At 38.3% G+C, this 23,985-nt stretch overlaps 1 protein-coding gene across 3 annotated transcripts in view; it reads left to right on the forward strand.

Moving 5' to 3' along the window:
• Nucleotides 1-23,565, forward strand: part of DHX40 (DEAH-box helicase 40) — a 48,636-nt gene extending 25,071 nt beyond the window's left edge. For all 3 annotated transcript variants that reach the window (XM_047708028.1, XM_047708027.1, XM_047708029.1), the window contains 6 exons: nucleotides 14,022-14,136; nucleotides 14,971-15,079; nucleotides 16,225-16,319; nucleotides 19,049-19,118; nucleotides 19,620-19,848; nucleotides 22,252-23,565. In XM_047708028.1, coding sequence (XP_047563984.1) covers nucleotides 14,022-14,136; nucleotides 14,971-15,079; nucleotides 16,225-16,319; nucleotides 19,049-19,118; nucleotides 19,620-19,848; nucleotides 22,252-22,391 — 758 coding nt within the window. In that variant the 3' untranslated portion in view covers nucleotides 22,392-23,565. The remainder of the gene's footprint in view (nucleotides 1-14,021; nucleotides 14,137-14,970; nucleotides 15,080-16,224; nucleotides 16,320-19,048; nucleotides 19,119-19,619; nucleotides 19,849-22,251) is intronic.
• Nucleotides 23,566-23,985: the final 420 nt, after the last annotated feature.

Consider the following 23,985-nt stretch of genomic DNA (forward strand, 5'->3'; position numbering starts at 1 on the left):
CCTTGTTAAAGATCATTTAACTATATTTGTGTGGGTCTGTTTCTGAGCCCTGTATTCTGTTCCATTGACCTCTTTTCCTACTCTTCTGTCAATATCACACTGTCTTGAATATTAGAGCTTTATAGTAACTCTTGAAGTTGAGTAGGGTTAGTTTTCTGACTTTGCCCTTCCCCTTCAATTAGGGATTATGTCAAATCTGTAGATCAGGCTGGAAGGAATTGATATCTTGACAGTATTGAGCCTTTCTATCCATGTACATGAAATATTTCTCTGTTTATTTAGATTCTCCAGTAATTCACTGGATTATTACCATATATCTAGCCCTATGAGACATGAAACTGAGGATCAAAGAATTTTAAATTTTGTTATTCTTTAACTAAGTTGTTTGAAATAGAGAGTTTATAATGTTCCTGGCTAAGAGTTAATTTCCTTTCACTGGTAAAGGAAGATAGTATGGTGGACTTTTGCCCTGTTACAGTACATTAGTAATATATTAACTTTTCTTCCCTAGACTCAAAAGAAATGAAAGTTCAGCACCTGTATCCTAAGAGAATTATTTTGAGGTTCAGACTTCTGCTTCTTTCCTTTCTTGGTGTGTCTGTATGGGACACAACTTAGTTCTTCTCATAGCAGCTTTACTTTCTTCTAATGGGGTGGGGGTGGGGTCATAATGTTTGTTTGTTTGTTTGTTTGTTTGTTTTTTTAAAGAGCTTCTGGGAGAGCCTGGATGGCTTAGTCAGTTTAACTTCTGACTCTTGATTTTGGCTCAGGTCATGATCTCAGGGTTGTGAGATCAAGCCCCTGTGATGGGTATGGAGCCTGCTTAAGGTTTTCTCTTGCCCTCTCCCTTCTGCCCCTCCCCCCTTGAATGAATGAATATATATAAAAATAAATTAAAAAAATAAATAAATAAAAGACCTTCTGAATAGACAGTGTTTCTTGCCTGCAGCCAAGACTAAAAATAGTGTGTGCTACCATACTGGCCATATCCCTCTATAAGCTGTGAGTGTGTGTCCAGATTGGTTTATTTATTGCCAAGATTGTAATGGAGGATACATTTTTCTGTATAAGTACTCTGGTTTAATCAGTGTGCTGCTTATCCCAAAATAATTGTAGTCTTTTTTTTCCTCTTCCCCCTAAATTGTAGTCTTAAGTGTCAGAATTTTGGTTCTAGTAAAACCCCGAATTACAATTGTTCTTTTCTAGTAAAGAGTAATATGCAGGGGCGCTTAGGTGGCTCAGTCTGTTAAGTGTCAGTCTTTGGGTCAGGTCCTGATCCCTGATCAGGGTCCTAGGATCCAGCCCCACCTCTGGCTCCTCAGCGGGGAGTCTGCTTCTTCCTCTGACCCTCCCCCCTCCTGCTCTCTCTCTCAAATAAATAAATAAAATCTTAAAAAAAAAAGACTCTATACGGTAAATAAGGTTGGCTGGGTGGTAGGTAGGGGATGGGTGAAATAGGTGAAGGGAATTAAGAAAAACAAACTTCAATTATAAAATAAATAAGTCATGGAGATGAAAGCATAGTATAGAGAATGCGGTCAATAGTGTTGAACTAATGTTTTATAGTAACTATGCTTACTGTGGTGAGCGTTGAGTAATGTATAGAATTGTTAAATCACTATGTTGTACAACTGAACCTAATGTAGCATTGTATGTCAGCCATCCTTGAATGATAACCTTTAAGTAAATAAGTCTAGCTGGGTTTCTAAGCTAAAAATACTCTAAAAACTATTAAAGAGTATTGAGGTGAGAGTCAAGAGATCAGGGTTCTAACCTGACTCCACTGCAACCTAATTATCTGACTATTGACCTAGTTTTTCTGGACTTCATTTTTCATTTGTAAAATCAGGGAGTTAGATTAGATTAAGGTGATACAATCTTATAGTCTTATAAGGGCAGAAAAAGGAACTGGTTTTCCTCATTGGAATTTTTAAACAGATAAAACCACTCTGGTGTTAGCTCTTTTTTTTTTTTTTTAATTACCTTTTTATTGGAATACAATTTCAAAGTTACAGAAATGTTGAAAGTATAGTAAAGAATTTCCTTTATACCTTTTACCTAGTTTCATCAGTTTTTAACTTTTTTCTGTATTTGCTTTACTATTCTTTTTCTCTTTCTCTGTCTCTCTATGTATATATGTATGCATTTTATGTATTTTTTAGAGTCACTTAGGAACGTTACACTCCCTTACCACAAAGTATTGATAACGCATATTTACTAAGAATAAGGGCAATCTCTTACTTAACCATAGTACATTTATCAAAATTAAGAAATTTAGTATTGACACAATACTATTATCTAGTCCAGAGTCCATATTCAAATTGTCCTTTGTCCCTAGAATATACAGAAGTAGCTTTAGAATTCCTAAGATACACCACTGACTGCTTACAGTTTTTATTTATTTATTTTTAATTATTTTTTAAAGATTTTATTTATTTATTTGAGAGAGAGAGACAGAGCTAGTGAGAGCACCAGTGGGGGTGGGGGAAGGCAGAGGCAGAGGGAGAGGGAGAAACAGACTCCCTGCTGAGTAGGAAGCCTGACTCTGGGTTCAATCCCAGGACCCTGAGATCATGACCTAAGCCAAAGGGAGATGCACAGCCAACTGAGCCACTCAGGTGCTCCCACAGTTTTTATTTTTGAGGTAAAATGTACATGTAGTGAAATGTATAAATCTTAGGTATATAATTCAATTAATTTTGCGAAGTGCACACATCTGTATAACTCATACCCCTGTCAAGATATGGAACAGTTTTATCACTCGGTAAATTTCTTCAGTGCCCCTTCGCAGTCATAATCTAGCTCTCCCACCTCTCCACAGTCAGTCATTTTTCTTTTTTTTTTAGGTTTGGCTTTTCTGAAATTTCTTGTGAATAGACTTAATGTACTTTTTTGTGTTTGGCTTTTTTTGGTCAACATAGTGGGTGAGATTTATCCAGTTCCACTGTATGAACATACTACAGTTAGGTTTTTTTCCATTACCCTATTGATAAACATTTGAATTGTTTCTTGTTTGGTGCTGTTTATAAATATGGCTGTTAAGTGGCACCTGGGGGGCACCATCCATTAAGCGTTGGACTCTTGGTTTCAGCTTAGGTTGTGATCTCAGGGTCCTGAGATTGAGTTCGTGTTGGGCTCCAGGCTCAGCACAGAGTCTGCTTGTCCCCTCTCCTTGCCCCTCTCCTCCTCCCACCCCGCCCTCTTAAAAATACACACACACTCTCTCTCTCTCTCAAATAAGTAAATTAAAAAAAAAAAAAGAATAGCTGTTTTGAACATTCCTGTGTAGGTCTTTTGTAGATGTACATTTTCATTTCTCTTAGGTAACTACCTAGGAAACAAATTGTTGCATTATTGACTAAGCATGTGTTTAAGAAATTGCCAGCCTGGGGCACCTGGGTGGCTCAGTGGGTTAAAGCCTCTGCCTTCGACTCAAGTCATGATCCCAGGGTGCTGGGATCGAGCCCCAAGTCAGGCTATCTGCTCAGCGGGGAGCCTGCTTCCTCCTCTCGCTCTCTCTGCCTGCCTCTCTGCCTACTTGTGATCTCTGTCTGTCAAATAAATAAATAAAATCTTAAAAAAAAAAAAGAAATTGCCAACCTTTGGGGTGCCTAGGTGGCTCAGTAGGTTAAGCATCCCATTCCTTCTTGTACTGGGATCAAACCCTCCTCCCCCCACCGCTCCATGCAGCCCTATATCAGGCCCCACCCTCAATGGGGAGTTTGCGTGGGATTGGGATTCTGTCTCTCCCTCTGCCCCTCCCCCTGCTCACATCTCTTTTGCACTCTCTCAAATAAATAAATCTTTGTTTTTTTAAAGGATTTTATTAATTTATTTGACAGAGATCACAAGTAGGTAGAGAGGCAGGTGGGGAGGGGCAGGCTCCCTGCTGAGCAGAGAGCCCAATGTCGGGCTAAGATCCCTGGACCCTGAGATCAATGACCTGAGCCGAAGGCAGAAGCTTTAACCCACTGAGCCACACAGGCACCCCTCAAATAAATAAATCTTAAAGAAAGAAATTGCCAACCCTTTTCCCCAAATGGCTATACCATTTTAAAATTCCATCAGCAATGTTTGCACCACATGTCTTCCTCAACATTTGGTGTTGCCTGTCATGTTATTTTACACATTCTATTATGTATTGGTGATCTCTCCTTATGGTTTCATTTGCATTTTCCTGCTGACTAATATTTTTGTGCATTCATGTGATTATTGGCCATTTATCTGTCTTCTTTGTGAATTGTCTGTTAAAATCTTTTATTCAGGTTTTAAATTTATAAAAAAAATTATGGAATCTCAGAGATTTCAATTTATTCTGGATACAGGTTATTTGGTAGGTAATGAGTTGCATGTAGTTGTTCCCACTCTGGGCTTTTCTGTTTACTTTCTGAACAGTGGCTTTTGATGACGGGGGCTTTTGAATTTTGGTAAGTTTAATACATTAGTTACTATTGTTGTGGTTACTCTCTGAATGCTAAAAGATCTTTGCCTGCCCCAGAATCATGAAAATATACTTCCCTCTCATATTTCTATTGATACTTTCCTACAAGCTTTACATTATTGAGCTTTTTTTTTTTTAAAAGATTTTATTTATTTATTTGACAGAGAGATCACAAGTAGGCAGAGAGGCAGGCAGAGAGAGAGAAGGGGGGAAGCAGGCTCCCCGCAGAGCAGAGAGCCTGATGCGGGGCTCGATCCCAGGACCCTGAGATCATGACCCGAGCCGAAGGCAGAGGCTTAACCCACTGAGCCACCCAGGCACCCCCATTATTGAGCTTTTAATATAGTACAGTGATCCATCTGAACTTAAGCTTTGTATATGGTATGAGGTAGAGGTCTAGGTTACTTTTTTTCTCTGTGATCATCCACTTATTCCAGCACATTTTTTTTAAGATTTTTTTTAATTAATTAATTTATTTATTTATTTTTAGATTTTTATTTATTTATTTGACAGAGATCACAAGTAGGCAGAGAGGCAGGCAGAGAAAGAGGAAAGGAAGCAGGCTCCCCGCCGAGCAGAGAGCCGGACGCGGGGCTCGATCCCAGGACCCTGAGATAATGACCTGAGCCGAAGGCAGAGGCTTTAAACCACTGAGCCACCCAGGCGCCCTATTCCAGCACATTTACGGAAAAGATTTTTTCCCCCACTGAATTGCATTGATACCTTTTTAGAAAATCTAGGGACTATATATGTGTGACTGTTATTTCTGGACTTTATTTCATTGATCTGTTTATCCTATGTCAGTGCCACTTAGTGTTGATTACACAGCTTTATCGTAAATTTTGAAATCAGGTATTGTAAGTCTTTCAACATTGTGTTCCTTTTTTTTCTTTTTTAAACTTTTTTTTTAATTGACAGAAATCACAAGTAGGCAGAGAGGCAGGCAGAAAGAGAAGGGGAAGCAGGCTCCCCGCCAAGCAGAGAGCCCGATGCGGGGCTCGATCCCAGGACCCTGGGATCATGACCTGAGCAGAAGGCAGAGGCTTTAACCCACTGAGCCACCCAGGTGCCCCTGTGTTCCTTTTTTGATACTCTTGTGGTTATTCCATATTCCTTGCATTTTTATATAAATTTTAGAATCAGTATACCAGTTTTTTTTTCAGGAAAAAGCCTGCTAGAATTTTGATAAGGATTGTGTTAAAGCCTTTATTCTTGTTGCTGTTGCTTAACATGTCCTTGCTGTAGGGCTGATAATATACATCTTTAATCACAGTTTACTCAATGAATATTTTATTGCTTCATGTAAAATACAGGAAAGCTTGCAACAATTTAGTTCCATTCACTCCTCCATCATGTGTGCTACTGTTGTAATATATATTACATTTACATATGTTATGAACTTCAAATACAGTATTATAATATTTCCTTTAAACCTTCTTACGTCTTTGAAAGAAGTTGAGAAGAAATGAAAAATTAAGTCCATTTCAGTACTGGAAGTAGAAGGTCAGGTATTGGTTTAAACATTTTTTTTTTCTTTTGAAGAGTTTATTTATTTATTTTAGGGAGGGATAGTGCACGTTGTGCCTGCCTACATGAACAGAGGGGAGGGGCAGAGAGAAAGGTAGGGAGAGAGAATCTCAAGCAATCTATGCTCTGAGCATGAAGGCTGAGGCCATTGTGGGGCTCAATCCCATCTCCCTGAGATCATGAACCAAGCCAAAACCCAGCGTTGGTTGCTCAACCAGCCAAGCCACCCAGGCACCCCTGGTTTTAAAATTTTTGTTTAGAATCTTCTCTCTGTGGATGGATAGTTGACTCAACTTTTTAGCTTTTTAGGTTGTTCAGGTCTTAGGTTTTTTTTTTTTTTTTTCTTTTTTTAAATTTTATTTATTTATTTATTTATTTATTTATTTATTTATTTGAGAGAGAGAGAAAGAGAGCATGAGAGGGGAGAGGTCAGAAGTAAAAAGCAGACTTCCTGTCAAGCAGAGAGCCAGATCCTGGGACTCCAGGATCATGGCCTGAGCCAAAGGCTCAACCAACTGAGCCACACAGGTGTTTGTTTGTTTTTAAGATTTTATCAGAGAGTACAAGCAGTGGGGAGGAGGAGAGAGAGAGGGAGAAACAGACTCCCTGGTGAGCAGGGAGCCTGATACAGGGCTCTACCCAGAACCCCGGGATCATGACCTGAGCCAAAGGCAGACACTTAATCAACTGAGCCACCCAGGTGCCCTGGTCTTAGGTTTTAATTATGTGGTGTTGTTGTTTTTTAAGATTTTATTTATTTATTTGTCAGAGAGAGAGAGAGAGAGCACAAGCAGGGAGAGAGGAAAGTAGAGGGAGAAGCAGGCTCCCTGTTGAGCAAGGAGCCCTACTCAAACTCTGGGATTATGACCTTAGCCAAAGGCAGCCCTTAACTGACTGAGTCACTCAGGCATCCCTGTTCTTTGTTTTTCTTTTAATTAAGTTCTAGAGTTGCTTTTGATATCTTGAAGGCCTTTTTTTGGGACCTAACTTTAGGAAAATATTATTTGAAAGTGACCTATATTTGAAGGCACTCAAGGAAAAGGGAGACTTCCCTTTGTTAGCTTAATACTTGGCTTTAGATATCTGTGGACTCTAGAATATTCAGATAATATAGCCAATAAGAATATGTATTTTTTCTGTGCTTTGATTTGGTGAGTTGGTTTATTTTTTCTTAAGATTTTATTTATTTGAGAGGGAGGGAGAGTGAGAGGGAGAAGCAAATTCTCCGCTCAGCAGAGAGCCCAACGCAGGGCTCTTTCCCAGACCTGGAAATCATGAACTGAGCTGAAAGCAGATGCTTAACCTACCCTGAGCCACCCAAGATTAAGTCTTGCCTTTGTGAAGCACTTGATGTCAATCATGTTAATGGATCTGAAACATGAATTACCCCCAAAGCACTAAGGTAGCTCAGAGATTCAGTGTTTGTAGATTCCACAGAATAAAAATGCAACTGTGAAATAGTTATGGCCTTTTCTATTGTTATGTCAGAGACAGGATTAAGTTTTTTTTTCCCCTTAGATACTGACCTAGGCTTCTTTTTTTAAAAATAGGTAGTATCTAGGTCCCTGGGTGGCTCTGTTGGTTAAGCATCTGCGTTTGACTCAGGTCATGATCCCAGGGTCCTGGGATTAAGCCCCACATCAGGCTCCCTACTGGGTGGGGAGGCTTTTTCTCCCTCTCCCTTTGCCCCTCTCCCTGCTCATGTGCTTTCTCGCTCGCTCTCAAATAAATAAATAAAATCTTTAAAAAAAACATAGGTAACACATGAGGTGTTATTGTCAAATATATTACATTTCTATGTTAATAGGCCCAACAACACAATTTTATAGATAGTGTTTCATGCGATTTGTTTTTAAATCACAGAAGGGGACATAATAGAAGAGATAGTTATACTCTCTTATTTACCAACATATTTACTTTTACCAGTATTCTTTTTCAGTGTCATTCAGATTGCTCTCTGGTGTCACTTCCTTTCAGCCTGAATAACTTCCTTTATTATTTCCTGTAAGTCAGGTATGCCAGCAATGAATTCTTTTAGGTTTTGTTATCTGGGAATGTCTTTATTTTTCCTTCATTTTGAAAGATCATTTTGTTGGATATAGGATTCTTAGGTAATAGTTTCTTTTAACACTAAATAAATATATTATCCCACAGTCTTTCAGCATCCATCATGTCTAATGAGAAGTCATTTGTTAATTTTATTGGCATTCTCTTGTACATAATAAGTCATTTTCCTTTTGCTGCTTTCAGTATTTTGGCTATTGTGAATCTGTGGGTCTTTTTGCTTTTATCTTCCTGGAGTTCTTTAAGCTTCCTCTAATCAAAACTTAGATTAATGTTTTTCATCAAATTTTGGAATTTTTCTTCAACCATTATTTCCTTAAAATTTTTTCTACCTCTTCCTCTTCTTTCCTTCTGGCAGTCCCATTACACAAGGTTTGTGTGCTTAATGGTGTCCCACATTTCTCTGACACTGCTCATTTTTCATCATTCTTTTTTTTTTCCCCTCTGTTCTTTGGATTGTGTAATCTTTTTTGATCTATATTTTGCTGATTCTTTTTTCTTCCAGCCCAAATCTACTACTGAGTCCCACTTAGTGAAGTTTTCATATTTTTTATGGCACATTTCAGTTCCAGCAGTCAGCAGCTACTGGTTGGTTGCAGGTCATACTTAATACCTTCAAGCTAGTGATGTTTTCACCCTTTACTGTTCAATCTGTGTTGTGTGGTTTGGAGACTGTTTTCATAGTTTAGAGTTTATGAGTTTGTCCTGTATTCAGCCATGGACCAGAGGCTCAGGTGTTCCCTTTCCTTTTGTACCCTCCTCAGAAGGTACAACCTTGGAGGTCTACATAGTCTCTTGGAACATTGGGACAACTATGGGTTTAGTTGGTTTCTCTGATCTTTCTGTTAAGTTTTTGGCTGGCTTTACTTTCTTGCTGGCCTGCCTCTGTTGGTAACAGATTAAGTTGTTAGTCTCCACTGATTGCTAGCTGATGGCTCTGTTGTTTTTGACAGTGCCCTAGGGGCATAAATTACTCTGTAGTTTGATCTAGATAAAGTTGGGCAAAGTGTTGCTGGTTTCTAGTAGTGCTTGCCTCTGTGCTTTCCTGGGAAAAACCTCTGTGCTATGGAGCAGGAGCTGGGAGTTGATTGGGAGTGGGCTCTTCACGGGCTGCCCCACCCAGATCTCCCGTCCCAGCAGAAGCTTAAAGTGGGAGGAGGTGGGAACTGGTGCTTTGGTTACCACCACTGCCCAGTATACAATTTCCTTAGCATAAAGCTTGGTGAGACGGCATCTGTAGATGTTCACCGGCTGCCAAAAACAAAAACCAAAACCTGATATAGGAAACTGGGAGTAGTGGGAGCTACCACTCTGCTGCTGAACTCACTAGAACAGCTTTTCTGCAATACAGACCTGTAAGGGAATGGAAAGCTGTAATTCATGATCTTTAGCTGTTCCCCCATTTATTAGCTGTTCGGCCTTGATCTTCCTTACAGAGTAGGAGCTGGAGGTGAGGGAAAGGCTGCCGCTTTCAGGCTGCTGAGCCCTCTGGAATAGTTCTTCCACACACAAAGCTATGGGGGTGTTGAGCATAGTTCCTACTTGAACGTGATCCTTCCTTCAGTTCTTACTGAAGTCCATAGATTCAGTCAATCTCCAGAGACTTTGAATGATTGTTTTCAGTAATTTTGAGCTTAACAGATGTCTGTTTGGGAGAGAGGTTTCACCTAACTCCTTACATCACCATTTCCGATATATGTACATAGTTAACAATTCAAACACTGCACAAAGAATTAAGTGAAAAGTCTTCCTCTCCTAAAGATGTCCTTAGGTCCGATTTGTAGAGGCAACAATTGCTACCATATATCTCAGTTCATAACTTAGAGAGAGATTATGGCCTATATATAAATACATAATTAATTTTTAAACCTGGATCATGAAGAACTTCAGCTGCTGCAAAATGCAGCTTCAGCTTTTGAGCATGTGACTTGCTAAGATCTTGTTACACCCAAAATGTGTATTAGCTTTCCAGATGCTTCTCTATGCATTTGTAGTCTTTATAGGTTTAGCAATCCTTTCTGGCTTGGGTTCTGTAGATCACCTAATTTAGTTTATCATATACTTACTGGTAAAACTGGGTAGTATTCTCACATCTAACATTAAATTAAGATTATAAACATCAAGATGATCATACTGTCAACATTTTTAGTGATCTGCCTTTTGCTGTAGTAAACTGTGTACAGGGTCCACTAGTATAGATATTATTTTAGAAGTCAGACAATAGGGCACCTGGGTGGCTCAGTCGTTAAACATCTGCCTTCTGCTCAGGTCATGATCCTGGGTTCCTGGGATTGAGCCCTGCATCGGGCTCTCTGCTAAGTGGGGAGCCTATTTCGCCCTCTCTCTCTGCCTGCCTCTCTGCCGACTTGTGATCTCTGTCTGTCAAATAAATAAATAAAATCTTAAAAAAATATATTATAGAAGTCAGACAATAGAGTGAGAGCTGTTAAATATTTTTTAGGTGGTGAAAAACATTGCCTTGAAATGGAACAAATTTAAAATAAACATTGGGTTGGTTCTGAAGTCTTTAATTATGTTAATTGTGACATTTTTAGAACTAAAGGGCATTTTATATGTATGTGACACTTGTGGCTTTATTCCTCTGTTTCGGCTCTGAGGATTGTTATTATTACTGAAATCCCCTGTAAAATAGTTTTGTTTTCTGTTCAATTGCTATATAGAAAAGTATTGAATTATCTTCCCAAATGGAGAAGTTCAGCTGAGACAACTTGTTTTGCTGCTTCACCTTGTCACTTACAGTTCTTGTTTTAGAAGATCTACCTATTTGCAAGACATAAAACTGATAATAACATTTCATCAGGGGAAAGATAATAAATTAAAGATAGTGACAAGTCTACTGGAAAGTAATTAAAGGTGGATAGTCAGACCGTTGTTTAGAGGGTAAAATTGCTGAGATTGTAGGAATTGTGTGATATGGGTTTTGACTTTCCCATACATATCCTGAATTTACTATGGGACTTCAGCCTGTTTTAATTTTAATTAATTAGGTTTTTTTGCAGGGGGGATTTCAGAGAAAAGAAACAAAAAAATGTTATCTGTTCTCTTGACTTTGAGAATAATGGAGGAAGAAAGACAGAGAGACGGTAGCAATGTGGAATGGACAGCCAGGGAAGCAATATGCTCTCTGCATTTTTAAAAATGTGAGCAGGCAGCGGGGAGCCTGCTTCCTCCTCTCTCTCTGCCTGCCTCTCTGCCTACTTGTGATCTCTTTCTGTCAAATAAATAAATAAAATCTTTAAAAAAAATAAAAATAAAAAAAAATGTGAGCAGGTAGCCACTCTAAACAACAGGGATCCAATACTAACCGGCAGAATTGATTTTCAGAAAAAATGAGCTGAGCTTAAAATTGTAATCTATGCTAAAAGTTGTTGCCGTTATACTGACATTTTAATAAGAGATGGTAAGCCACCTGTGTAAATTATGCTTGTAGGTGTCATAGCCAAATCGAATGGCTGGCTAGAGGCAGAGAAAGGAAGAACTGAGCCAAGGTAGGAAGCTTCTTTGAGGCTTTATAGCCAGGGGTCCAAGGCAGCTGGTGCTCTACATTGCTATAGCAGGAAACACAATTCAGGGATCCCGGAGCTCCTGCCTGATAGGCTTGTCTCCTGGTGTTGGGAGCCAGGACAGGGTGATGCTCAAGTCTGGTGCAATTTGACTTTTGGCATAATACCTTTTGGGCAGTGGTGATTCAGTGCTTGAAATTAAATGTCTTGGTTTAAAAATCAGTTTCCCTATGTGGTTCAGGAGATGAGAATTGTATTCTCACCTTGGCAGGGCTGTTTGTATTACAGGCAGGGCCTGTAATTAATCATATTCTCTCTCCTTTTGTCTCTAGGTAACAACTGCTTCCTTCAGTTGTTACCTAGGTAACAAAGGTGGAAGCTACTTAAAGCCTGAGATGAAAGACTTTTTATCTTCATGGGTGTTTTCTTTGATCAGATTGCTTTCCTCCTAATACCAGGAACTGCTGCTTTGCAGATTCACATTGTAGTCTATATATGCTGCTCTCTAGTATCAGGCATCATACTGCCTATGCTAACTCGAGTTGTGATGGGTGTACTGAAGGAATAGGAATTGTAGTATGATGTGGTAGAATGAAGAAGCACTAGGAAATTTTGGAAAAAAAAAAAACAGTGGGACTTGGAAAGGAATTTAGCTTGGGTAAAGTACTATTTGGAGAACTTGGTTGATCAGAGAGCATATCAATCCTGAGTGGGACTGGGTCAAAGTCAATAACAGATAAATCTCAAAAACATCAGATACATGAAGTACATTTATACAAAATTTAGAAACAGGCAAAACCCTTCTGTGGGGTTAGAAGTCAGGATATGGTTACCCTTGTGGAGGGGAACAGATAGTTATTGGGTATTTTGGTAGGTTGTTTTTGTTAACATTGAGCTGTACAGTTACAACCTGGTAGTTTTCTACATGCATGTTTTACTTCAATAAAAAGTTAGAAAAAGGAAAGAAGAACTTATAGTAGTTCAGTTCTTCTTATATGGTAGTCCTGTCTAATTGCCCTTAATTAGGAACTGGATAAATAGGGACTGATTAAATTGTGTTATGTTCTTTTACCCCTGGGGATACAATATAGCTATTTTGAGAATGAATAATTCTACATGTACTGACATGAAGCCATTATTAAGTAAAGGAAGTTTCAAAACATATAACCCATTTTTATAAAAAATAAACCATCATATACAGACACTGGTATATACATAGAAAATATCTTGAAGGCATCAGGGAAATACAAATCAAAACCACAATGAGATACCACCTCATACCAGTCAGAATGGCTAAAATTAACAAGTCAGGAAACAACAGATGTCGGCGAGGATGTGGAGAAAGGGGAACCCTCCTACACTGTTGGTGGGAATGCAAGCTGGTGCAGCCACTCTGGGAAACAGTATGAAGGTTCCTCAAAAAGTTGAAAATAGAGCTCCCCTACTACCCAGCAATTGCACTACTGGGTATTTACCCCAAAGATACAAATGTAGTGATCCAAAGGGGCACCTGCACCCCAGTGCTTATAGCAGCGATGTCCACAATAGCCAAACTGTGGAAAGAACCTAGATGTCCATTGACAGATGAATGGATAAAGAAGACATGATACGCGTGTGCATACACACACACAGTATGGAATATTACACAGCCTCAGAAAAATGAAATCTTGCCATTTCCAACAATGTGGATGGAACTAGAGGGTATTGTGCTAAGCAAAATAAGTCAGTCAGAGAAAGACAGTTATAATATGATCTCACTAATATGTGGAATTTAAGAATAAGGCAGAGGATCATAGGGAAAAAATGAAAGAAGATGAAACCAGAGAGGGAGATAAACCATAAGAGACTCTTATTCTCAGGAAACAGGTTGCTGGAGGGGAGGGGATGGGGGAACGGGGTGACTGGGTGATGGACACTGGGGAGAGTATGTGTTGGGGTGAGTGCTATGTATTGTATAAGACTGGTGAATCATAGGCTGTACCCCTGAAACAAATAATACATTATATGTTAATGATTTAAAAAATTTTAAATTTAAAAAACAAAATATCTTGAAGGACACACATTCAATAATTAACAATGGTTAGCCTTGAGGATTGGTTTGTGGGTAATGTGACCAAGTGGGGAATGTTAAACTTTTATATAATGTTTTTATTGTGAAGGTGGGTTATTCTTATGATCAAAACAAACTTAAAAAATTCTAAATACTATTTTAAAGGCAAATGTATTGGGAGAATTATTGTTGCTATTCTAGTTAAATCTCCAACATGTGGTTAAAAGAAATAAAAGAGTTGTGGGAGTAATTAGAGCCCCCCATCCCCCCAGAAGATTTAATATAGTTCCACCTTATTCCACTGTAGATGATGAGGCAGATTTCTAATGATCTCGAGTAAACAAAATGAATGTAGGCATTTGATGGTAAAGTATAACTAAATTGCCTCTCTGCCTCTCTAAAATTGTCATTTTAGTTGATCCGGAGTATCAGAAGGAAGCAGAACAAAGACATCGAGAATTGGCAGCTAAAGCTGGAGGATTTAATGACTTTGCAACTTTAGCTGTCATCTTTGAACAGTGCAAATCAAGGTATGTGGAATAGTTCTGTGTACTAGAAAGTTGTCAGTTTGAATTATCGCTCCAGTATGTATTTATTCCGTAACTTTAGACAATAAAATTCAGTGGGGGAACTACTGACCTCAAGGTATTTTTGTGAACATTAGTGAGATTTATCTATGCCAGATGACTGTTACTAAGTGGGCATTTATTATTTAGTATTAGTTCTCTTCTTTCTTCTCTCCCTAAACCTTTCCAGAAGATGACCTTATTGAATTTTGGGTTCTGTAGAAGTAGCTTAGATGAGAAAATGACTTGATATATTTGTTAAAAAGAAGAAATTCATTTGTTAGTTATTTTTTAATTCCCTCAGGGGCACCTACCTTAGTTTTTTCAAATTCCTTGAAGTGCTTTCTCTGTAATTGGACAGGTCTCATAAAAGAACTGACTGTTGCTTATTTGTTTCTAGTTTTGTAATGGAAAATGAGAGTATTAGACTGTCTTTTCTTTTTTTAAGGATTTTTTTTATTTACTTGAGAAAGAGAGAGAGTAAGAGAGAAAGCATGAGAGGGAAGAGGGTCAGAGGGAGAAGCAGACTCCCTGCTGAGCAGAGAGCCCGATGTGGGACTCCATCCCAGGACTCCAGGATCATGACCTGAGCCGAAGGCAGTTGCCCAACCAACTGAGCCACCCAGGCACCCTGTCTTTTTTTTTTTAAGTAAACTCTGTGCCCCAACATGGGGCTTAATCCCATAACCCTGAGATCAGTAGTCACATGCTTTACTGAGTGAGGCAGCCAGGCGCCCCTGTTAGACTGTCTTTCACTTAGAGAAGTTATTTCAGGAAACCAATATTTTTGTTTTGCAGTGGAGCTCCAGCTTCATGGTGCCAAAAACACTGGATTCACTGGAGATGCTTATTTTCTGCATTTCGTGTTGAAGCTCAACTTCGAGAACTAATCAGGAAGCTTAAACAGGTAATTACTACAATGATACTTTTCTTGAGTAGCATTTTGGCAAGATTCTCTGAGTACTGTCTTCCAAACTATGGAAATTATGAGGTGTTCTGATCTGTGGTTTGTAGGAATAGGCCCCATTCCTAAATGTGTGTGAGTACCAAGCACTGTTACCTCTTTATCCTTTCGGGAGGTTTTTTTCCTGGTCTTTGGTAATTTCCTCACATTTATATGCTAACCAGTGCTCAGCTAAACACTTGTGGAGGCTCTTCTGCAAATCTTTGGAGTTCTGACTCTGTCAAATTCTCTTCTCTCCTGAATTCTTGGCATCTTAGTCTTGCTGGACTTGCAGTTCTTTCTCTTTATGTTTTGTAAATTCTTAAAATTTTTAAAGATTTTATTTATTTATTTGACAGAGAGAGAGATCACAAGCAGGGGGAGCGGCAGAGGGAGAGGGAGAAGCAGACTCCCCACTGAGCAGGTCCCGGATGTAGGGCTTGATCCCAGGATCCTGAGATCATGACCTGAGCAGAAGACAGACGCATAGCCAACTGAGCCATCCAGGTGCCCCAGCTCTGTCTCTTTAGCTCAGGGAGTTCTCCAGGTTCTACTTGGGTTTTTCCTTCCTTGAGCCTTCTTCCAGAATCTCTTTCAAAGTTGACTGTAAGCTGGGGCAGTTGGGCTTACTTCATTTATTTCCTATACTTCATTTATTTCTGAGAGATCACTGTCCTTTATTGCTTGATAATTCATTGTTTTGAAAATCATTACTTCATGTATTTTGTACATTTTTGGTTGTTTCAAGGAGAAGAGTAAGTCTGATCTCTCTCTCTTCTTTAAGATTTTATTATTTATTTATTTATTAGAGAAAGAGAGGGAACACGCGTGCAGTCGAGGGGAGGAGCAAAGGGAAAGGGACAAGCAGACTCTGAGCTGAGTATGGAGCCTGTCATGCAGCTCGATTCTACGACCCTTGATATCATGACCTGAGCTGAAATCATGAGTCAGATGCTTAAACGACTGAGCCACCCAGGCGCCCCAAATCTGATCCCTCTTACTTCATATTGGCCAGAAACAGAAATCTCTAGAAATCTGTAGTTTTCAAAATAAAAGATTATTTCACATTATTCTGTGATATTACCACTGTGTATATATTATTTCTATAGCAAAGTGATTTCCCAAGAGAGACCTTTGAAGGCCCGAAACATGAAGTACTACGAAGATGTCTTTGTGCAGGCTATTTCAAAAATGTAGCTCGAAGGTAAGCAATGTGAGCTTGAGAAATGGATAAGAAATACTACTGTATTTGATTGACTACAATGTTGAACTATTTAATGTTAAAGATTGATGATTTATTTAAGCTCTGTGATGATGATGACATCAATTGCAATGACTCCATAATTGTCACTTGTGGAGGGGGAGCTGCAGTGGCTCAGAGTGGGATATTGGAGCTCAAGTTCGGTAAGAGGGAGTTTGTAGGACAGCTGTCTAACATGGGATATCAGCACCTTAGTTGAGTGACAAGGGCTTTCTTGCAGAGGGGTGGCTCTGTGTGGAATATGAAAGACAAACATGTTGAGCATGGCATCTCTGAGCAAGAATAGCTTGGTGTGGAGTGTCAGCGATTAAGCAGGTTGGGGGAGGCACTCATATGGGAGGTGTTTGGTGTTGAGTTTAGAGTCCGAGTGCAGTGAGGGAGGGCATCTTCTTAGGGAAAGGGGTAACAATGGTGATGATGAGAGACTCATTATATACAAAGGAATTGATCAAATAATTAAATAAATTTAGGAATGGTAAAGGGAGTACTAGAAATACTGAAAGGGAAAAAATGAGAATGAGCCCTGTGGTGTTGGATTGGAATTTCAGGTATCATTGTGAACTTACGGTTTTTAATATCGTTACATGGATGGATAGACAGATTTGGGAATAAAAATAGATGTTACTGTGTGTATTTATAATATGTATTTGTAAGTGTGTAAATATTTATATACAAATATACCCTAGCTCTGAGATGGACTGGGAGCAATAACACCATAATAGCAATGAATATACTTAGTTCCTGGATCTTGACTTGAAACAACCATCTGCTGCATAAAAGACTTAGAGCTGTTTGGAGAAATAGGGGTGGGAAAGTACAAGATGAGCCCAGAACATCATATTTTGCCAGCAAACAAGAAGTGATCGATTAGGTTTGAGGCCATGTTAGAAGTACACTGGAGCTAGCTTGAATAGGCCCCAGCTGATCCAATATAGGACATTCTAAGCATCAAAATAAATAATGATAGTAATGGATTATGTAGCCCATTAAATAAAATGTGAAATCATGGGTCTATAGTCATATAAATTAATAAATGAGTAAATTAAAAGTTTAATGACAAATAGAATTAGTTGAGCACCTCTCCACAAAAGTCTTATTAATTACAAAGGGAAAGGGGAAAAGTAACTTTTCATAGAGAAGCCTTGCAGATGCTACCCAAATGAAGCCATCAAAGTGAACACCATCAGTAATGCAACAAATTGAAATCATGTTCTTCCTGATAGGATATAATGAAAATACAGCTTCACTTCTGTGATGTTCTTGCCAAAGATGCATAACCTAAATCTAATCGTCCTGAAACAAACAAACTCAAATTGAGGGGCACACTACAAAATTACTATTCAAAAAGCTGTGAAGATCATGAAGGTAGAAGACTGGGGGAGTATGCCAGATGAAGGAGACTAAGGGGACATGAAAAATAAAATTAATACCTGATTGTGAATTGAATTCTTTTGCTATAAAGGATATTATTAGGACATTTGGATAAAACTTTATTGGGGTCTGAGGATTAGATGTTAGTCATGTATCAGCATTAATTCCCTGGTTTTGATGGTTGTATTATGTATTATGGTCATGTAGTAGAATATCCTTGATTATAGAAAATATACATTCAGATATTTGTGGATGATGGGGCATAAGGTTGGCAACTAACTCAAGTGGTTCAAGTAAAAATTTCTGTACTGTACAGTATATAAACAATTATAATGCAGTCTGATCTGAGTTATAATGGAAATGTTTATAAAGTATTATAGGAAATCATCTGTGGTGATGATTGAACTACTGCTAATATTTTGACAAGTTTTTGGAATAACATGTATATAAGGAAGTATAAAAAAGGATAGGAATATTTTTTAAAAGATTTTATTTATTTATTTGAGAGAGAAAAAGAGCATGGGGGTGGGGTGTGGGAAGAGGTAAGGGGAAAGAGAGAAGCAGGCTCCTTGATGAGCAGGGAGCCCAACATGGGGCTCAATCCCAGGACCCTGGGATCATGACCTGAGCTGAAGGCAGATGCTTAACCTACTGAGCCACCCAGGTACCCCAGATGGTGCCTGGATGGCTCAGTCGGTGAGTTCGAATTGAATTTGAAGTTAAGAACGTGAATTAGAGAAATGTTAGATGCAATGTTCTAATTATCAGATTTTAGAATAATGAAAATTATCCCTTTAAAAAGAGTTGTAGCATACTATAAAGAACACTGTATTTAAGTCAGAAGACCTATGTTTGGGACTTGCTTCCACCATACATTAACTCTGTGATCTTTAGAAGGCTAGTTGGTTTATTTGAATCTCAGTTTTGACTTCTTAATAAAAGTGACTTGCTCACAGAACTCACAGGTTGTTTTGAGACTTTATTATAAAATCATTTTGGAAACTTTAAAGCACAAATATAATATTACTGTTAATATTCCTACTTATTAACCAGAAATATTTGTACTTAAATGAAATGACTGTTTAGGTTGTATGTAATGAGAAGTTGTATCATTATTTAAGAGGAGTTGATAGAAAAGTTATAGTGACATTTGAAAAAGTTTAAACTTATGCTTGTAACACTCTGTGGTGAAACATATTATAATTGTTTATTGTTAGATTTGGTGCTCTACTTATTTCATTGTTTTCTGTTCTTGTCTTTATCCTTTGGGTTTTTTTTTTTTTGTTGTTATTGTTGTTTAGATCTGTTGGAAGAACATTTTGCACAATGGATGGGCGTGGAAGCCCAGTTCACATTCATCCTTCCTCAGCAGTAAGTGCCTTATTATTATTAAAGGGTCCTATTTTTTTTTTAAAGATTTTATTTATTTATTTATTTGAGAGAGAGACAGTTAGAGAGAGCATGAACAAGGAGAAGGTCAGAGGGAGAAGCAGACTCCCCACGGAGCTGGGAGCCCGATGTGGGACTCGATCCCAGGACCCCGGGATCATGACCTGAGCCGAAGGCAGTCGTCTAACCAACTGAGCCACCCAGGCGTCCCTAAAGGGTCCTATTTTTAATAAAGGAAAGAAATTTGTAAAGATGTAGGATTAAGTCATGCATAAATGTCTTCTACTTTTCACTTTGAGGTTAAATTTAGCATATATCTTTATTACATAAAGCTGTAAAGGTACTGGTTGGTCCATGCCCTCTGTTTGATTGAAGAATATAGGAATTAATTCAGAAGAGTTTGAGCTGTTAGTATGTGGCTGGTCAGATGTGGAATGAGACAAGTTACTTAGTTATCATCCTTAAATGAATTCTTTTGTATAGCTTCATGAACAAGAAACCAAACTTGAATGGATCATTTTTCATGAGGTATTAGTTACCACCAAAGTCTACGCAAGAATTGTGTGTCCAATCCGTTATGAATGGGTGAGAGACTTATTACCCAAGTTACATGAATTTAATGCACATGATTTGAGCAGTGTGGCCCGACGTGAAGTGAGAGAAGATGCAAGAAGGAGATGGACAAATAAGGAAAACGTAAAGCATCTAAAGGGTGAGTCAGCCACTTGTTCTAGTGATATAAGTCCAAGGAGCATAAATGTCCAAATTCTCATATAATTTTAGAAATACTATTACAGAGCGTAGACTCTGGCTCTGTCTCTTTAGAAAGCAAAGAGTTGTCATGAGACTCAGACTTTGTTACTTTGACTTCCTTCTTTTCTTCCAGTTAATCATGTTTTCCTTAACCCCTCTGTCCAACAACATTATTAGTAACAGTATCTGTTGAACTTTTACCATGTGCTAACAACTGGTATTACCCCGTTGAGTTTTCACAATAACCCTATGAGGTAAGTACATATCCCAACTTTATAGATGAGGAAATACTTAGCAGTTACAATAATTTGCTGAAAATCCTGTAGCTAATAATTCGTGAGTCTGGATTTTTGAATCCAAGGAAACTGACTTGATGGCCTATACTCTTTTTTTTTTTCCTTAAGATTATTTATTTATTTGAGAGAGAGAACACAAGCAGCGGGAGTGGCAGAGGCAGAGGGAGAAGCAGGCTCCCTGCTCAGCAGGGAGCCCAATGCAGGACTCCATCCTAGGACCCCAGGATCATGACCTGAGCCATAGGCAGATGCTCACCGACTGAGCCATCCAGGCACCCCTTGGTGGCTTATACTCTTAATCATAATACCATACGGCTTCTCAGTACTCCTTTGCTATTTTTATTTTGTTTATAAAATTTTGTGAACTGTGGGCATCTGGGTGGCTCAGTCGTTAAGCATCTGCCTTTGGCTTAGGTCATGATCCCAGGGTCCTGGGATCAAGCCCAGCATTGAGCTCCCTGCTCAGTGGGAAGCCTTCTTCTCACTCTCCCACTCCCCCTGTTTGTGGTCCCTCTCTCACTGTCTCTCTTACTTTGTCAAATAAGTAAATACAATCTTTAAAAAAATTAATTTTTGTGAACTATTACCTCAGAACATCTTTTTTTTCCTAGGGGATTTTCTGTGAAATGTTAGGTCCCAGTTGGGAGGTATAAACAGTTATACTGAACTAGGACAGAATTAATTTTAATTAATTTAATTAAGCTAGGACAGCTTAATTTTCAGCTCACAAATACAAAAAGCTTTTCAGTAAAGTTTTCTGGGGCTGATTTTTTAATAAAATCTTATTTATTTATTTATTTATTTTATTTGGGTGGGGCACACGGTGGGAAGAGAGGGGCGGGCATAAGGAGAAAGAGAATCTCAAACCGACTCCATGCTAATCTAGGGCTTGATCTCTCAACCCTGAGATCATGACCTGAGCCAAAATCAAGAGTCAGGCACTTAACCCACTGAGCTTCCCAGGTGCCCCTACGATTTTATAATAAAGGTCAACTTGGGGTAGAAAGACCAATGCCTTTTAAAAAATAGATCTGTTGAAATCAGTGGTTGTCAGGAACTGGGAGTGAGAACAGAGGTTGACTACAAAGGGACAGGAGGGAATTTGGGGGGTTGAGGATTCTCTCTCTCGATTTTGGTCACAAACTGACTATAATGTACTTGTGAAAATTTGTAGAACTGTACACTAAAAAAGGTATATTTTACTGTTGATAAATTATACATTAATTTTTTAAATGAAAAAAAGAAAATATATAAACTATGTAGCCACATACCAAAAAATTAAGATATATAAAAGATAGGAAAATGTAAATATAGATATCTCCCGACACATTTTCATCAGCATTACCATTCCCCTCACAATATATATTGTCATGAAGACCTAACAATATACAACTGGCCAGAAAAAATGAGGGTCATGTCCTCTGCATTTAGTAACATTTATTCATGCCCTCAGCTGGAATTAGGTCTAGTTCTAAGAACCCATGTTAATTCTCATTACCAATGCAAAAACTTGAGTCTAAGGCAGTGAGGCTCAGTTGGTTAAAGCATGGAACTCTTGATTTCGGCTCAGGTGATGATCTCAGGGTTGTAAGATCAAGCCCCAAGGTTGTAAGATGAAGGCCCGCATTGACTCCACAATGAGCCTGGAGCCTGCTTGGGATTCTCTCTTCCTCTTCTGAAGCTGATTGGGAGCAAATTGTATTATCCTTTTTTAACATCATGAGAAATAGAGTGGTAAGAAATTTTGCCCAAGATCTGGAAGAGTCTTCAGAATTGTAGTGTTTTTTCGCAGTGTATAACTGTACTACATGTTTGAATTAGGGTCAGTTATTCTAACATTCAGGCCTTCATATTTGCATTTCTTTCTCTCTTCCTTTTCTTCCCCTTCCCTCTCTTTCTTTCTTATTTTTTAACTATAGACTACTTGTTTCTTTTGAAAGGACAAACTTTAATTTCCCTTTTTTCCCCCGTGTAACATTGAAAAATCAGGGCTTCTCCTCTCTTAACATTTCTTGTATTGAGTTTCACAATTAAAGTTTCACTGGACTAATTTGTAACATTTTCAGATGGAATCTCAAAAGAAGTCCTAAAGAAAATGCAGAGAAGAAATGATGATAAATCCATATCAGATGCACGTGCTCGTTTCCTTGAGCGAAAGCAGCAGAGGTCCCAGGATCACAGTGACACACGGAAGGAAACAGGCTAAGCAGTGAACCCTGCAATTCAGGAAGTAGGAAAAGCAGCCAGGAAATGTGCTTCTACTTTGCCATTTATATCAGACAGCAGTACCAAGAGGAAGTGGTCAGTAGCTGTTATTAGCACATAAGCTAAAAGCAAATCAAAGTTCATCAGTACCAATAAATGGAATTTTCAAAGAAAAGATTGAGTTGCCATTGTCATAGGCAATAATATATGAAACCAATGAAAGACAATACATGTGATATTTTCCTCACTTCAATTTTGCTGGCCTTAACTGGTATCAAGTGCTGTCATTGAGATATTTTCAAAGAACATTGAATTGTATTTAATCAGCGTGTATTCCATTTGCATTTGAAGCATTAAAAATTATTTTCCTTAAATCTCTTTAAGGCCTTCTTGTTGCTATTAGAATAGTATTATTTCAGGTTATCAGGTATATGACCAATTCCTTCAGAAGGCTGAATACAAGAGGTTTTTACTCAGCAATACTTAGATGTCTAACTGTTTAATTGCTACAGAGCTTTATAGATATTTAGAAAAAAGATTTAATCAATTAGTAAATAAGAAAATTGCCTATGGCAAGTTTCTTTGTTGAATTAATATTAATCCTTAAATTGATTTTTCTGGGATTATACAAATTCCTTTTTATATAAAAACATATTGTTTAAAACAGTAGCTATAGCCATTAACCAAAGGACAGATGATATATGTGGGTTTTTTTTTTTTTTTTTTTTTTTTTTTTTTTTAGCTGTCCCTACATACTTGTATCAGCACCACGTATGTAGGTGTGACAGTGTTTCAAATAGCCCCTCCACCTGGCCTGCTCTCTTGCCTCCAGCTGCTTGGGTAGGACCCTTTAAACATCTGTTACACTGATATTGAGATAGGAGTTTTTCAAAGCAGCCAACACTACGTCACCAGTGTTTCAGATTGGAACCTTGAGGCTAGTTAGTATCACACTCAGGCCACACTCAGCACTTGCCCACTCTGTTGTTTACTGCCTTGTATTCTAGTTATTTGTGTATTTGTCTGTCTCCCCCCACTAGATTATACGCTCCTTGTGGGCAGGGACTATGTCTTTCTCATCTTTGTATCTTTCATGGCACCTAGCACAGTGCTTTGCACATAGTAGTCACTCAACGTTTGTTAAATAAAGCTATTAGTGTCATTAAAATTCAAAAGGTAGTATAATGTGTGTTTTTAGATATTTTTTGTAAAAATTCAGAATCTAAAATTTTCATAGTTAACTAACCCTTTTACAGTTATTTCCTTTGGTGTCTAAACAGTTTCCCATTCAGTATTAGAAACTTGAGCCTTTATTGAAAATCACTTAAGGACCCAAATCTGTATGTTTGTTCTTAAAGTAAGGTGAGTGATGATGGTTCCTCTAACATTCCCAGCATTGTTGCTTTGTCCGTTGTAATCTTCAGTGTTCTCGACACTGTTTCAGCACATTCATTTTATTAGGTTCTCTTCTCAAGTGTGTGTATCAGTATATTTCCTTAGATGTGGAAGGGGTGTATGTGGATTCTTAGAATAAATGCTCTTTCATTTCAGTAAATATTAACCACACATTCTATATCTATAGTCCATAATCACAT

Source organism: Lutra lutra, chromosome 16 (genome assembly GCF_902655055.1).
Source record: "Lutra lutra chromosome 16, mLutLut1.2, whole genome shotgun sequence".
Lineage (NCBI taxonomy): Eukaryota > Metazoa > Chordata > Mammalia > Carnivora > Mustelidae > Lutra > Lutra lutra.